The sequence below is a fragment of the Cupressus sempervirens genome, chromosome 3 (genome assembly GCF_028749045.1).
Source record: "Cupressus sempervirens isolate cs-2001-9-10 chromosome 3, ASM2874904v1, whole genome shotgun sequence".
In the NCBI taxonomy this organism is placed as follows: domain Eukaryota; kingdom Viridiplantae; phylum Streptophyta; class Pinopsida; order Cupressales; family Cupressaceae; genus Cupressus; species Cupressus sempervirens.
Genome location: NC_143120.1, coordinates 762092740 through 762110554, shown reverse-complemented (window position 1 = coordinate 762110554; position 17815 = coordinate 762092740). Strand labels below are relative to the sequence as shown.

General features: G+C 32.2%; 1 protein-coding gene across 1 annotated transcript; it reads left to right on the top strand.

Annotated features, from left to right (window-relative positions):
- Positions 1-15300: 15300 nt before the first annotated feature.
- Positions 15301-17089, top strand: LOC149569039 (uncharacterized). Its single transcript, XM_089817686.1, has one exon. The coding sequence runs from the start codon at positions 15756-15758 to the stop codon at positions 16773-16775; it is 1020 nt and encodes a 339-aa protein (XP_089673812.1). The 5' UTR covers positions 15301-15755; the 3' UTR covers positions 16776-17089.
- The last annotated feature ends 726 nt before the right edge of the window (positions 17090-17815 follow it).

Here is a 17815-nt window from a genome sequence, read left to right as displayed (position 1 = left end):
AGATGCACAAATGAAATAATAAGCTATAAATATCTCCATATAAGTTATTATATTTTTAGGATGTCAACCATTGAGGTATAAATTAGACCAACAAATATAAAATGATGACTCTTACTCTATGTATTTTTGGTGAAATTATAGAGTTTCTTGTATGATTAAAGCTTAGTTAGTTTAAGTTATGGAGTTTCTTTCATGATTCAACCCACTTAATTTCAGCCCGTTTAGTGTTAAGCCCACTTATAGTTCAACCCACTTAGTGTTCATTGGATCAAGGTCTAGGTCATTTTCACATAGTGAAGTTATGGGTTTTTTTAATGATTAAGCCCATTTAGTTATCAAGTCTAGGTCTAGGTTATGGAGTTTTTCCATGATTAAGTCCACTTAGTTTACCACTATAGTGAAGTTATGGAGTTTCTTTTATGATTCAACCCACTTAGCCTTCATTACATCAAGGTCTAGGTTATTTAGTGAAGTTATGGAGTTTTTCTATGATTAAGTCCATTTAGTTTGCCACTATAGTGAAGCTATGGAGTTTTTCCACGATTAAGTCCATTTAGTTTGTACCCTAAGAGAATAAGAGTAAGATATTTGTCACCCTACTAGAGATAATTAAAAAATATCTAAAAAATTATATAATTATAAAAAAATTATTCTTGAGGTAGAAAATGAAGATTTATTTTAATAATTTACTCATAAAAATTTATTTTTAGAATTTACTAATACAATACGAGTATTTATTTGAATAAAAATATAATAAAAATATGAGAATTAGATCAAATGTAAATAGGAGAATTAGAGAGAATAAAAATTATAAATGGGAGTATTATAATTTAAAGTATAATTATAAACAATTTACATGAAGATTTTTATTTTTAGAATTTACTAATACAATATGAGTATTCATTTGATTTACTACATACTATGAGAATGAAGATTAATATCATGTAATATAGAACAATGTTTTAAAAACGTATTTTAATATTTTAATTCTCTAGTTTTAAAAAAAAAAAAGACTTATAATTTTCTCAGCGTTTTGGGGTTTATTAGTATAATATGATAATTTATTTGATTTTTATTCCAATGAAGTTGTTTAGTTTGTTTGCAAGTTTATTTGGCTAGTAAGTTCTCAAATTTTTATCTTCTGCTTATCTTTTTTTAAAATAAATTATTATTAATAAATAAAGAGAAAAATTTGGTAGAGTCAAAAGAAAATAGAAATGAGGAAAGTATATATACAATATGATTACATTTTAATATGTATTTTTCTTTAAATTATAAAGAGACATTTTACAAAGTATTTTAGCCCAAAATTTGACGATTCTTAATTCTTTCATAAATATGAGAATTTACCAAAATACAATATGGTAATTTACTTAATTAACTTATTTAACTAAGAATAACAAGACACTTAACAATTAAGTGGGTGTGAATTAGTCTTTAACCAAATCTTATATTTTTCTTATCATTTATATTTATCAATTTTAAATGCAAGATGTTGCAATGAAAATAAAATTATATGAATGTCATATTTGTATGTAGAAACTCAATGTATATCATATTTATATGTAGAAAAATTAATGTATAGAAAAAAATATGATGAGGGTTACTGTAATGATCCTTTCCAACAGGTCACTAAAAAAAACCCTAAATTTAATACACTGCTGAAAGTATATTGTTGAATAAAAGAAATAATAGTGCAAATGTATTCATTCAATGAAAACCAAATGTTTTTACAAATGATATGGCAATTTTCAGCACCAAAACATTATGACATGGCACATTACAGAGAAACCCTAACTAGTTGTATACAATTGAGAACTTGTTGCAACTACAGATTGAAATGAAGAACCTGGATTGATCAGATACTAGAGACTGACTGCTGAAGATGATATGGTGAAAGTGCAACTCCACTTGAAACTCTAAACCAGCAATTAAGCACAAGTGAAAGGACTGAAATATCCTTCACACAACTGCAATAATTCCTGGGTGATCTTTCACACCCTCAAAATTGCGTACCAATTGAGAGTTTTTGTTCTCAATGGCCAATTGTGACTACTTGCAGAAACCCTAGGCTCCACAACGCACATAAGCAAAAATCAATAATAAATCTCGATGATAGGCAATGATCCCTCAATGCCTATTTATTCTTTTTTTCTTGATAGGTCGGCCTCCTTTTTAATTTTTTCTCCACTTCTTCCAGCAACCTTTAGAATATTATTTTATTTAATGACTTTATAAAATATATCACTTTATTAAGTTAATAATTAAATCCTCCAAAAATAGGGACATTACAGTTACTTTTATGATATGAATAAAAAATTATATTTAGGTCACAAACCAAGGAGTACATTGTTCCTAAAAAGGACTTGTAAGCTTAGGCACACAACTTTAGGGAAATATATAAGGACTTGCAAATTGGATATGTATGATCCTTGGGCAAGATATAGATTTGTAATAGCTTCCAAAAGAGCCACCATCTTTTACTAGGTAGAGGAATGTCATGAACTAAAAATATGGGGTGTTTCTTGATTGACTACTATAACTATATCAAGCTCATACACTCACACATATGATTAGATTGACTTCACAATTAATCCATGCACAATCTGAGTCAATTCATTCTCATATATTTGCTTGATCATTCAAAATATTATTAGATTGATCATGGTAGAGATAGGAATCATTTACACAAGTCTACCACCATGAATTCTTACACTCAATAAGGTCTACCCCGAGATATAAAGGGGTCCCAAATACATAATAAAAAACTTACTACAAATAATTTGAATAAAATCCACACACCATAACATCCTTCAAAATTGGAATATGTAACAAGTCATTACAACGCATTAATTAGTCAATCCAAAAAAGTTCTCTAATACATGTTGTAACTCCATGTGGATCTCAATACACCACAACAAGATCTATATCAACCTCTTAACTTTTCCTCCAAATGATATTAAGATTGGTGGGTCACAAATCAAATCACCACAATCAATTAAGCCTCCCATAGACTAACATAGATAGTTTGTACAACTGAAATTGAATATTGCATAAACTTTAGGAACATTTCCACCAAACTACACACCTAATAACATCAATGTGGAGAATTATCCAAATGCATCCCAACCATTAGTAACAACCATGATTTCTCTAACAAACAACAAAACATAATATGAAATTCTATGTACTTGAAAGTAAAATAATGCAATACTTGAAAACCATACAGGACAATATGAACATTGTAGGTCACCAATTTTTTAGGTGGACCAATGTGAGCCATTCTCCTATAAGGAATTCAAATAGTCATTTTTGTATATACATGTTCTTATTCTTTCAAGTTTCTAGATGTACAACTTATCCTCACCACTAGGAATCAAAAATATATTTGAACATCGAAAACCAAATGAAATACTCTTTCTTATATCTTCCTATATTTTAGGAACATTGTGTGTACACAACAGGTCGATAATCATTAAAAAATTCAACAGTTCCCATATATAAACATGAAAACATTGAATACTTTGAGCTCACATACAAATATGTGACATGTATCTTCATCAAATATAATACTAAATACACAAAAATATTCGATACATTGACATCAATGTATGAAATGGGTCATAAATGAAAATAATAAACACACAAATTGCTTTAATAATATCTCTTTTTTATTTATAAGTGAAATGAAATTTAATAACAAATGAAATGAAATAAGTGGTGTCATGTAGCAAATATTAGATCTAAAAAATGGAATATATCATACTATGTAGATGCAATTATTCTTAGAACGTGATTATGTATGTTGATGAAATAGCTTTAACTTGAAAAAAAAATCAACAGGGAAATCATGTATGAAAAAACCTCATGCAACAGATGTAATTTTCTACAATTTTGTATTGAGGAAGAGAAAAGAGAAGACTTGATGGATGAATGTAGATCTCCTTCCTTGATGTTAAACTTCTTTCTTGACCTCTAGTGAGAGAGAAGAGAAAGACTTGTGGAAGAAAACTTCTTGCATGCATGAAGGAAATGATGGAATGGAGACTTTAAATGCTTGATGGCTTTCTTCATGAGTTTGAATGCTTAGTAATCTAGATGCCTTCAATGGATGCTTGATTTCACTTAATCTCTTAAATGTACAATGAATGTATTATAACTCACATTTGTTTGATCTTGAAATAACAATTGAATAAAAATGAGAGGAAAAGGTCTCATTTTATACATATTTTGGGGCTCATTTTTTTTCATGACTAACCTTAATTAATGGTCTAGGAGAAAACCCATACATTAGACTCAAAGCTATCTAAAATTCAAATCCTTGAATAAGGTCAGCTTGGAAAACCTTGTCCATGACAAGGATGACTTAGTCAACCTTATCTAGACATACTTTTTCATTTTTTTCTTAGGACTTAGGGGTATGTTCCAAGAAGGGGTGGTAAAAGCTCTAGTCCATCAAGAAATCAAGAAAATTCTCCAAATCTAAAAATGCATGTAAAGGACCTATGTGAAAAATGAATTATGCGAATGGATGGAAAAATGGGAACATGTGCATAGAAATTAGAGCCAAACTTGTGTTTAAACAATATTAATGTAGAAGTAATCAAATATGTATTTAAGTACAATATGGGGTGATAACATAAGAAGCATACTAAAGTAGGCTAAAAATAATCTCAAAATGAGCACAAATTAGGTTCTTACATTTTAGGATTGTGTAGTCTACAATAATCTCTAGTTACTTCTACCTTTATAATGAGAGAGGCCTTGACCTTTTGTAGATTTTACGATTCGAATGAATGGATAGGATTAAATACTTTCAAGGGCCTATGTAACTTCTAAAATCCCTAAGATATGTACATTTAATCTGTATCACTCTTTGCCCAACACATACCTTTTGTATGAATAATCCTAATGTGGATCCTCACAGACCAATATAAGACCCAAAATCTATGCAACATAATCTTCAAGATAGGCAAAGAAGCTCAAGGATTCCTTATAAGCTAATGAAAAATTTTGACACTAAACCTGGGTAGTTACCTTGAAATATTCATTCTAGATTCATTAGATCAAAATATAAACACCTAAGGTCATGTTGACTACACTAGGATATCCCTTTAACATCTAAGGGAACTCTTAAATATTTCTCACATCCCCTCACTTCAAGATCATACTCAAAGAGATCAACTAATAAGAACACTTCATTTGTGAGAGTTAATCATACATAGATCATCATTATCACTTATTGTAGACAACACGAACTTCTAAAAAATGGATTGAGATATAACATATATGTTACATACACTTGTCATTTGAGCTGCAAAGCCTAAAGAATCATTGTAGATACATTCAGAGAATTTTCTAGACCAACTCTAATAGATTTTTTTTTAAAAACCCATTACAAATATCAACCATATCACCTACTACACCAATGATGTAAAAATACATGAGTGAAATAAACACAAAATATGTACAATGTGCTTAAAACCTGTTGGTACCATATAGACCCCGGCAATAAAATTTTCAGTTTAGGGTCTTCAACCTCTTTGAAATAAGTTCGAGGTGATTCAAAGTGGTTCAATTTGCTCAAGCAGGTTCAAATAGTTTATTCTGATTCATCTTGGTTCCAAGGTTCAACAAGTTCAATATTGTAAGGGTTCTGTTGATTTCACTCCAGATTCAGGTTCAAGGTTTAACTCAGAAGCATGGCATATAGATTCAAATGCTCAAGAGTTCAAGTTCAGTGATTCTAATTTTGAGTTCAAGGGTAAGTTCAAATATGCATCGCTCAGGTTCAAAGATTCACCGTGTTTCACAAGTACATACAAGCACATTTGGAGTTCATATTACCCAAACTAATTCCAAAAAGTCAATACAAAAATTCAATACACAAATCAAGCTTGTGGTTGTGATCAGTCGTATAGTTCAAAAGTGCAGCCAAATGTAATTGAAGAAGTTCGGTATACAGAAGCTCATGGTCTAGGTCCATTGATTCATGATGGTTCAGTCTCAAAGGTTCTGAATGAATCTATGAAGTCAGTCTTCCCCATGAGTCACTTCTAGCAACAACTAGTACCAAAGATATTAGTAAAGTCATTATGATGGAACCAACCAAGGCACTGGCATGATTCCTCAGAATGCAAAAGTTGAAGACACTGTCCAATCGAATCATTATGCCTTTAAGCTACTACTCCACGTAGCTCAACTCAGATGCAATGTGTTGATAGCCCATGTTGACATTCAAATAAGAAAGTGCAAAATTCCCTTAGCAATATAAGACCTACGTCATAGCTATGACCCGTGCATGTTATATCGGTTCATATGGTCTGAATCGTTGCTGTGAACTAAGTCACAATGATGACAGAACCACTGATGAAAGTATAATTACAGAATTTTCAAGCATGATTGCTCGATGGCAAGTAATGTCTCTTGCTCGATGATCAAATGTTCTCAACCCCCCGATCCATGTAGCAAATAACCCGAGAGTGTAGGTGGTGCATGCAAAATGTATAACACGTATCATTGTTTGACAGAATGTCATTGGCTAAAAACTCTAGCATACATATGATTCATCCAAACCTGCTTGAAGCCAGACACAGACATGAGATCTCGACATAGCATGGGAAATGAAGAAATAACAATATGTACAAGAAATAAGATGCATAGGAGGTGATATCTCAGTCATTTGTGGATGGGAAGTTGATGGTAGATGTTTGAAAAATAGCTAAGACTGCAAAGAAAGAAAATCTAAAATTCGCCGTGGAGATCATCAGATTAAATAAATTACACCTATTTGTGTTGAGTTTCTGTTGGAAAGTGACGAGGAGAAAGGATGTGAATCTAATATCTTGAACATTCTCACAGGGCCATAAAAGAAATAAAAAGATGAAATCCTCATTGACAAACTAGATGCCACCTATTTAGAAATGCACAGATTTAGACTCAACAGGTGTCCCTAATATTATTTTTATGAAGATAATGTTAAATAAACATTGGGTCAAGTAAAGTGATAAGGGAGGAATAGCTTCCAAAGATTATAAAGAATTAGTTATATATTATAAGTGAAAGGTCATCGGGATACAAGAAGCGAGGGAGAAATGCTATTTAAGGCAAGATTTTTCACCGAAGTAGGTTCCAGTTTTTAGCTCCTTCTGCAGACTTTGGGCTGCGAGGAGAGAACCAAAAATAACAAAGAGACAGGTGAGTTGTATCTTTATGTAGACTTTGCGTTATGGTACTTTTCCAAATAGTAATTTGTGTGTCAGACATCAAATCTATGTTGTCTATGCTGTTTTTGTTGTGCCTAGGGGAGGAAAACTTTAGTATATCAAAATTTTTAATTTGTGTAATCTTTGAATTATCTTGGTTATTTCTGAATGTAGTTTTGGAGCACATAAATTATTGCCACGATTATCATTTGGACTTTGGGCCTTAGTTATTCGTGTATTTGGAAAGAACAATTTGTCTTTCTTTCTACATTTCTTCTATAATGTAATGGTTGGGTAAATGAGCTTTGTTTCATTTACTTATTATTTCCTTCTAGTTATTTAGTTTCTTCGCATCTATGTCGTGTTTACGAGTGGATGTTTGTGTGTCTTTTGTGATTTCTAGTTAAAAGCATCTATGTTTGTAGTTATGCAAATTCATTGTAAATCTTGCATGGGGAGTTGTACCCAAATAATTCAAAGGGTGCTTGCACATTGCAATAGCAAAGTGACCTTACTGTTAGTGTGATTTGTACTTCATTGTGGACATTTGGAGTTATTTTATGTTTGTGTTTGAAAGACAAATTTGTTCACTAACAAAACCATAAGACCAAATTATCTAACATGGTGAAATGTTAATCATTTTTAAAAAATTGCATGTAACATACTCATTGAATATACTCACCAAGTCAATTTTCTAGAGAACAAAATGTTCTAGAAATATAATATCACCTCTATTCTAATTTAATCGAATATTAAATAATCTAATCTCCATTGTAACGTATCATCATCATTATGTTACATCCAACACCAAGAGAGAGGAAAACAATATTTTTTCCTTCAATATCATTTAATCATTAACCCTTGTACTATCATCTCAACAACATTGTCCAAACATGATAGATAATAATCTCTCTTATGAACTAATTTCAATCATCTTCATAGTCTAGCCATCATCTTAGATGTTCTCTACCATCTTGATCATTGATGACCTCTTGAAAAAATATTGTTGATATCAAGTTGACATCAATGACAACACATACTCTCAATAATTGCTCTCTTCTTTAATGGTCTTCTTCACTTGTTAGTAGTGATCAATTTGAGTTGAACAATAATTGGAATTTATTTTTATAATGGTGCATGCTTTTGATCCATTCCAATTTAATTTTTAAATTATAGACCTTAATCCTTCTAATTTTTCCAAGAATTGGCATTGGCCATCTTATCAAAATTTCTTCCTTTGACTAAAAATAAAATAAAAAATTCCTATTTCGTACCTTAATATTAGTTAAATATATGAATTTAGCTATATGTATTAGGCTAAGATGAGTGTACAAAATTTGAAGTCCAAAATTATCTCAAATTCTTTCTTGAAAAATATTGCATAACAAATTTCTTATTAGTGAGAGATAAAGAGGTCTTCTTATCCAAGTAGCTAGATGCACCTTTTTCATGCTAATGAGACTATGGAACAATAAATTTGGACCTTTATATTTATTAAAAAAAAAATTATCATTTTTAAAAATACATACTTTCTTTAAGTGGGCATCATCCAACATGAAAAAAGGCATTATTTAGAATATGTCTAAATAATAACAAGGTTGTTGATTTAGTTAGGCATTGCATCGAGATATTCATCTTTTTATAAAATTTCTTTATTCATTCATAAACTAAAAGAATTTTGTAGAATAATATAATTGTTGATTTAAGTAGACATTATTTATTTACATTTTAATAAAAATAAATTAAAATATATTGATCATTTGAAAATTACAATTTGAAGATTTTCCTCAAAGAAATCAATTCAAATGATAATAACAAACCAAGACAAATCAAAACAAACCAAGACAAATAATAACAAGAGTTCTTAGGAGAGTTGGAGTCCCTGTCTTTTAGAATTGTAGACAGGGCATTGAAAAACATGTAGAGTAGACTTTTAGAATTGTAGAACGAGCAATGAAAAACATGTAGTGTAAAGATTCTAGTGCTTTCATATCTCAAAATTGAATAATATTTCTAAAAAAAAAAAATCTTAACATGTTCTACCAATGAGATTTAGTGTAGAATTCAAGTTTGTGAATAAAATATCAAGATACCTGCAACCTGTCAACTTACAATTCCTTCAAAATTTTCCAATATTAGAATTGCAACATGTTATTTGTTATGGCTCCTTCATTGCAATAATTGAATTATTTTACAAAGAATCTTCATCACCATTTCAAACATGGGTCATTTGGGTTTTCAAATTGTGCTATTAAAAAAAGTCAAATATGAAAGTTCCAACCCAAAAGCTACCAAGTTATGAAGCAAAATAATGCCACTATAAATTTCCATTTCCATTAATATTTTCGAATATAAAGTGCTCACAAATTATCCACATGAACATATCAAATTTTGGCTCCTAGAACCGTACCCTCTGATCTTCACAAATTACACCTCAAACCATTTACACATCCACACTCCTCCATTCTCAAAAACCCAAGATCCAACAACAATCATCCAAAATGAATATCCCTTCACTGAATTCTTCTTCATTTAAGCTCTAAAAAAAATAACCCACAAATAAAAAATCCACAAGACACCACCCAATATGGCCAATACAATAATGCCTATCCAACACTATACAAGCCACTTGTGCATAACACCATGAGCAATGTAGTCCAATATCCTGGTTGCCTGTATGAAATTTGGTGCGGACATTGACAAGGTGTGCAATTAATAAAGCATAAAATTAGGCAAGTGTGGAGCATGAGGAGAATACACCATGCTTTACAGAAAACCCTTTCCATTGTTGCCCAATTTAGGAAATGTCATTTCTTTCAAACCTAGCTGGTCATACTTATCAGTGCCCAAAAGTCTTGGGAACGATTGCAACTATTCCAAATCACTTTTCTCACAAACAAGATATGTTGCACCGAACATAGATCATGTAACAAATAAAATATTTGAGCCAATAGTGGCATATTGTGATGGTTAAGTTGTTGAGTTGTTATCCTTGCCATCAAGGTTCAAATCTAATGGCAATGAGGTCCCCTGTTTGTGGCCTCACTGGTTCATAGCTCCAGGTCAAAGTGTTTAACCCTCTTAAAAAAAAATTAAAATTAAAAAAAAACATGAAAATGTCTAAGTAGAAATAGTTACTAGATTTGATGTAGTCAACAAGATTTTACCTGTTTAAACCACTTGTTGCTCTCTAAAATCCCAAATCCTTATTCTATTGCTAGACGAAAAACTAGATCTCAAGATAGATGGCAATTGCTTTGTCATAGGAGCCGAGAACTTCTTCAAGACCGGCATACAAAAATACAAGAGGAATGTACATAGAAATTTTGATGAAAACATTGACATGAACAATCATGTTATGTAATTGTATTGTATATGAAATAATTCATTATTAAAATCTTTTTGTCGCTAGATTTTGATGTGTTATTTGATGTTTTTGCTACTCAATAAAACATGGGTCTAGGAGCCTATTTTCATTGTGAATTGATAAGGTTGTATGTACACTACATCAATCTTGGTTACATTGAATTCTATGCAAAGAAGAAAATAACCCAAGAATTTGTAAAAGCAAAAAAAAATTATTATCCTCGTAGCTCCAAAGGGTATTGTGTCCAAATAATTATAGTGGCTTGGCATGGCATATCGGGGTGTTTCAATTTCGAGTAAAGAAGGTGCACAATGTGTGGCTATGGATAGCCAGTGCAATAGCCGCTCCAGCCAAATCAAGCAGTGTATCTGCATAGAAGTTTAAAATTATAAAATATAAAAAAGATCAATATTCAATTTAATCCATAGTTCATTGATATACATCTATTGTTCTAGAATAAGTAGGAAATATTAACTTGTCCTCCTACAAAATATTAATTGCTATTAACTTATCCTGCACATTCTTTTTCACAGATTTTCCCTTCAATGTCTTTGATGTACCATAAATATATCATTATCCTTGCTAACTTCCTTTTAAAAAATTTTCTCTAATTTTAATTTCAGGAAAAAGCAATTACCCTAAACAAAATTTGTTTAGGCTATTTAAAAAATTAGAAATAGCATTAAAATTTTCAATTTTTAAATCTAAGCTTTCAAATAAGAAAAATTATGCTAATTAGCTAAAAAAAGATTGGGAGGTGAACTAAAAACATTAGTTCTATGCTAAATTGAAAATAAATTAACTCCAAAAAAAAATGATAAGAATATTAAACATTTGAAACAACAATAGAATAGAATATTATGTAAGCATTCAATATATTATTTATTATTGAACAAACATATTTTATTTATTTGAAAATTGTTTTAATTAAGAAAATAAGTGAACTATTTAATAATTTTTATAAAGTTATTTCAAATAATATTAAAAAAATTAAAGTAAAATAAAACTTCATTTAACATTCTATATTATAATCTTAAAATCGAAAAAAAATGTATAACCTATTTGGAAAACTATATTAATATATATAATATAAAAGATTTGTAAAATTTAATATTTTAATTGAACTTTTGATTGAATCTTATTGTTCAATTAAGAAAATGTATTTTATATTTCAAAACTTAATAATTACTTAAACCAAATAATGCTATAGCAGAAAACCCTAAAATTAAAATATACAAATTGTGTCCCACAACAATAATGTGAATCTCTTCTTTGTTATCCTCACAAAACTTGTAATTCCATGATTTATAAAATGTCAAGGAGATCACAATTCTAAATCGTGGTTGATTAATGAATCTTATGACCTTTTTGATGCATTGAGATGTGGAGGAAGATGCCATGGACTTGAGTTATCAAAATGGATGGAAAATTTGACTAAGAGCTGGGCCTATTTTACGAAGAAGCTTAGTTTCATGTTTGGACACCTTAAACGTGTTTCCAATTGCAAATGCCATTTCTAAGCCAATTCATAAGGAACTAGTTCAAGAAATCAGCACAAAGCTAAACAACTGATGTGATTTTTTGAAGTATTACACTGACCCTCTAACATAGGTGGTAAATTGCTTCCCAAAACTATTAAATGTCAAAGAAATCATTTTTAATGACTAGCCAAATAAAGAATTTATTTCTCACTTGTATACATTTTATTTATTTCCTAAAACATTAAAATGAAACCATGAAAATAGAAACAAGAGAAACTGAAAGAAAACAGTGCAACACAGAGCGAGTAAGACAATTTAACAATTGTAGAAAATGCTTCTTATCAAATGGTTTTCTCATGGAAATGATTTTCTCGCACTTGTGAGGATACCTAATCAACTATAGCCCTTAAAACAGTCTCTGCAAAATATGTTTTTTTTGCCTGCAAAAGAAATTAAATAGAAAATTCTTTTTAGTACTAAACTTGGCATGTCAATAATAAAAACTAGTAAAAGAAACTATTCAGAACAAACATAACAATTCCAACAGGAGAAAGAAACAGAAAGAACAACTACAATGAAGGGATACTTTTTATTGTATATTCTTATTATTTTATGACGTGTCTACATTGTACCTAATTCTCTAAAAAATCTACACCTTATCCCATGCAGAGAATGTCAACTCTACAAGTTTCGGCCTTCTAAAGGTATTACATCTATTGATAATTGAAACAATGGACACCTAACCTTCCTAGAAAAATGACAATTGTCATGCTCAAATATTTGAAATAATATTTGTGGACGAAAAATAAAAGAATACGGGAAAAATAACATGAGCCAATAAGATAAAACTTGTTTACACATATGATGTCAAAAATAAATCAAATTTTATTACTTACTATAGTGTAGGACACTATTATATAAGAGAGCACAATGTTCAATGAACAAACTAATACATGAGAAGTCATTGAAAACTCTAGTCTCCAAAGAGATCACACAATTATCCTAATCGCTACATTCAATCAAAAGGAAAAACAAGAAGAAAAATTCCAACTGAAAATAAAGTATGTCACCAACTCTAGCAAAACACAATCAAATCGACAAGGAAAACATTCCCACGTTACTCTTAAATAGGATGGGACCAAGAATAATAATAACAACATTGATTTTCTTCTCTTTTAAATGAGGCTGATAATCATTGGTGGTACTAAAAACAATTGCCAAATCACTCTAGGACCATATTTCCCATCTCAGTACCCTAAGCCAATACTCAATTCTAATAATAATAAATATACCTTATTACGATTCATCGTAATCTGCAAATTGCTCATTTTAAGTGGCATTGGTATAAAAATCGGGGTAGGTAAAAGAGCGATCTGCCTCTTAAAATTGGAACAGTACTTTCAATTGCTTCTTTCAATTAGAAGAAATAAATTGTTTTGGAACAGCAGTACACCTAGTTTCGGTCCACATTCATACAAGTTTATTCAGTCTCGGATCGGAAAATTGTGATTGTACATTCATGTGACCAGAGTCTCAGGCCACTCGTCACAAACGTACTGCTTGATGCCGACTTCTTCCCGTGAAATTTAAAGATTTTCACTGCCACTTTGGCACTTCTGCAATTCCGTTCGGGCGTATGGGACAATTTCATTATAATAAAACGCCAACAGTACAGGAAGGCCGATGACCTTCTGCGGGAATAAATTTGACGGTTGACCCCACCTTTAGCTCTTCGTTTTTCGTTTAAAGTTTTATATTAGAAAAAATTATATGAATGAATGAGTGTTAAGTCTATGATATTTAGGATATTCTACGGTTAAGCGCATTTGAGTTGGAACAATATTAGGATGGGTGACATAAAGTTCAGTGTTTCACCCTTGTGAGCTTCACCTAGATATTGATTCATTCTCACGAGAGATAGGTTCCTGTGAACTATTACTATTGCAATGTGGATCATAGAGTTTGACTTGAAAATTACATAGTTGTCTTGATAGCAATATCGCAATTTGGCTCATGGAAAATATCTCCTGCTTATCGATAGATAGTCTATGGGACCCACTCATAACTAGCTAAGCAGATATGCACGAAAAACCACAAAGAAAAGTTCGCCAATCGTTTGGTTTTTTTTTTGTCATTGTTATTGATGTTTTTCATGCACCTATATAATATAAAACACCAATATCTATGGTACTGGATTGATGCTGGATCATTTGGACATGGAATTGGTGCCTTTTCTTACCTAGCCTGTTTCTTTCCTTTTGTATCTTGGATGTTCTATTATATATCTTGATCAAGAAATCATGAACTCTTGTTGTATTCTCTTTCTTGTTCTCTTCTTTGAACAAATTGTTCAAGGTGCTCATGTTTAGTGCCACAATCTAATTGATTTGAATATCCCCGTAGGTCAAATATTCCATATTGTAATGTCAGTTTGCCTCCACCATTTTGTAAGTGCAATAACATCATCGTCTATCAGCCCACTCCTCTTTAGATTTCATCCATGTTTGAATTTTAAATCTAAATTAACGTAAACTAATTTTAAATAGAACCATTGAAATATTTACTTTGTATTGTTATTTCTATGTATATGATCATATGTGAGATTGAAATGTTTCACATAGAATGGGCTTTACCCAAGCTTTCATTTTTACATATTTTCACTCCTTTACACTTCTTCATCTGCTACATGTTTTATTGCATCCACCTTTTCTTCTTTCAACGACAATTGTACATTGTTCAATCTTCTTAAATAACCCCAACAACCCAATGATAACCCATACCTCGAGCAAATAGAGCCAGGCCTAAGCCAAGACAATCTCATACGAGAAAATGCCCCAAAAAATTGACACAATATGACAAAGACCTTCGAAAAAATGAACGGCCATATTTTGAAGCTTAATTACGACCATTCGAGCATTATAGGATTGTAAAAGCGAAATAAAACATTGAGACGAGATTGACCGTCAGTGATGGAGAGATCCCTTACATTTCATATGACTGCATTGAATGTGGACGTACATATCACGTGTGGATTGTTACCAAAAACACTTTACACTTCTCGTGCTTCCTCCCATCTTTCACCATCAAAACTTAATCCTTCCTGGGTGGTGTGTTTTGTGTTTTGTGTTTCTCACGCATCACAAACAACTTGCCATGATTTCTAAGCATTGATAGCATTTCTTGTTTTTCCTTGCAGTTCAGGAAAAACTATCTTCTCCGGCATCAGCAGTTTAAACGATGTCCTTTGTAGAATGGGTGTCCTAGCGCTATGGGAGACCAGGCGGTATGGGTGTCTTGTTTTCTGCAGTAACACAGATTGTGTGGGTAAGTTTAATGTTGTACTGACGTGGGTTGGACTCAAGGACAGATTACTGCTGCCTCAATAAATGTATATAATGAATGTTCATCCTCTTACCCCACGAGTAAACGCACCCATGACTCTTTGTTGATAACTCGCTCATCCATCAACCTTAATCTCTCTGTTTTTAGGGATTTCATGTAGATGGGGTTTGTTGGATTCATCTGCATAAATCGGGATTTTGAGTAAGCTGAGCTCAAAGATTCGTACACTGTTCATGGTTAGAGGGATTCAGTAATGACAGTCCTTGTGCCGCTCTTTAATTCTGTAGAAAGTGGGAAACCCCCATTAATGGCGCACATATGGAATGGAAAATGATCTGAAATCCGCAGCGAGGCTTGAAAATGGTGAAGGTGAGGTTGAAATCTTCGCTCAGAGCTGTTCAAATAGCTTTGTCGAAATTGAAGGGGGGGAGATTTGTGGAAGAAGAAGAAGAAGAAGCGGGAACGAGATTTGGCGAGAAAGGGGAAACGGTGGGGTGTGATGAGTGGGATTCGATCCCGGGTCATTCTGGGAGGGTAAGCGACTCCGATGTAGAAGCGGAGACGGACTTTCTTACTGCAGAAGGTGTCTACAGGAGCTTCAATTCGCTTTACATTGTCTCTGACGTTAATTCAAGCACTGCACGGTCTGTGTTTCCGGTTCAGGAAGGAGAATTTGAGAGGAGGAAAGTATTTGACGGACAGGGGAATCTTATTTTGGAAGAAGATAAGATCGATTGGGGTTTAAATGATTCGGAGGCAGAGGCGGAGGTGAGGTCCAGTACTGATATTTCTTTGTCCTTCTGGTCGGAGTCTCAATCTCAGTCGGAATCGAACAGGTCTACGGATGTGGTTGCGGGAATTGTGAGGGGGCTCAACTCGAAGCGCTTCTTTTTCTCACCGAGGATCTCAAATTCCAATTCGATTCTGGAGGAAGCAAAGGGGGAAATTCTAGAAGGTGAATCTCAAAGAGAAATAAGATCATCGATTCCTCATAATGTCGTCATCAAGCCAGAAGCAAAGCCAGATCCGGAAGGGGAAGTAAAAATTCTGGAAGAAGAGGCAGAGGCAGAGGTAGGGCATTATTGTGGAAAACCAGTACCAGTACCAGAAGATTGTGAAAATATTAGCGAGGACGATAAATTTGTGAAAGAAAGTGTGGCGATTATGATGTATTCGACAGATCCGTATATTGATTTCAAGAAATCAATGCAGGAGATGATTGAGGCGCACAATCTAAATATCCGAGACTGGTCTTCGTTGCAGGAGCTTCTGTGTTGTTATTTGAATCTCAACAACAATACGGCACACAAATTCATTGTGGCCGCGTTTCTAGATCTACTCGGAAATGCTGTTTCAAGTGCAACTCAACCGGAATCCTGAACATTTCATAGTCCCTTCACAAAGAATTCTTTACAGAACAGAAGGTGTAAAAGTGAACTGAATTTTTTTGCACATTTAGCTGATATGAGTTCTTTCTCAATGTTCTTGTACATTTTTCTTGATCTGGCAATTGCATTCAGCAGATTCGTAGTCGTCTGCCGATTTTCTAGTGTAATATATATAATTTTTCAATTTTTTTTACGCTCGCGCAACAAAAACTGTAAAAAATGGGCACCATGGTTTTCTGTGCTGAATTATGTAAGATAATCTGGAACTTTTACAGTGGATTCTGAATGATTGGTTTCCGCCAAAAATTGTCTGGCAGAAGGATAAAATGTTAATTATTATGCATCTATTTATTGTGGAAAGTATAAAATGGCAAAAATGTCACTGACGATGCTATCTGTCTTGGACAAAGATAATTGAATTGCCCTACGAAACGTAGCCATCGCTTTTGTTTTTCTGTAAATTTTGATTTCATCATCTTAGCCATTGCCTTTGTTTTTCTTCAAATTTTGATTTCATTATCTGTTATGGTACGTCTTCTTCGATGTCGTTAGCTTCCGACTGATCTGAATATGATCTGTCAGCTAAAATCGTTTGTCTTGTTTTCTACAGTAGGAATGTAATTCTATCTCAACTCATTATGATCTCTCATCCGAATGTTTTTAATTCTATCTCAACTCATTATGATCTGTTACCCGAATTTTTTTTCTCATCCTTTCTACCATAGGATTGCAATGGGAAAAACGCAAAAATACAAAACTGTGGGGCTCTGATAAAAGACAATAGAGTTATAATAGAAACTTGTAGCTAAGACGACTCCAAATAGAATAATAATAATAAAAAACGAAGAAAAGAGTATATAAATAAAATACTTTGCTACGTGAATGGAATTTTAGATTCAGGGAAAAGTATTAAGGTAATCGAGCTGTGAGGATTCTGAAATTATGTAAGAATTTAGATTCATTTTGCAAGTCTGGAACTGATCTATGTAGTAATAAACTCTCTCTTTCTATGTATGAATTCAATTGATGTTA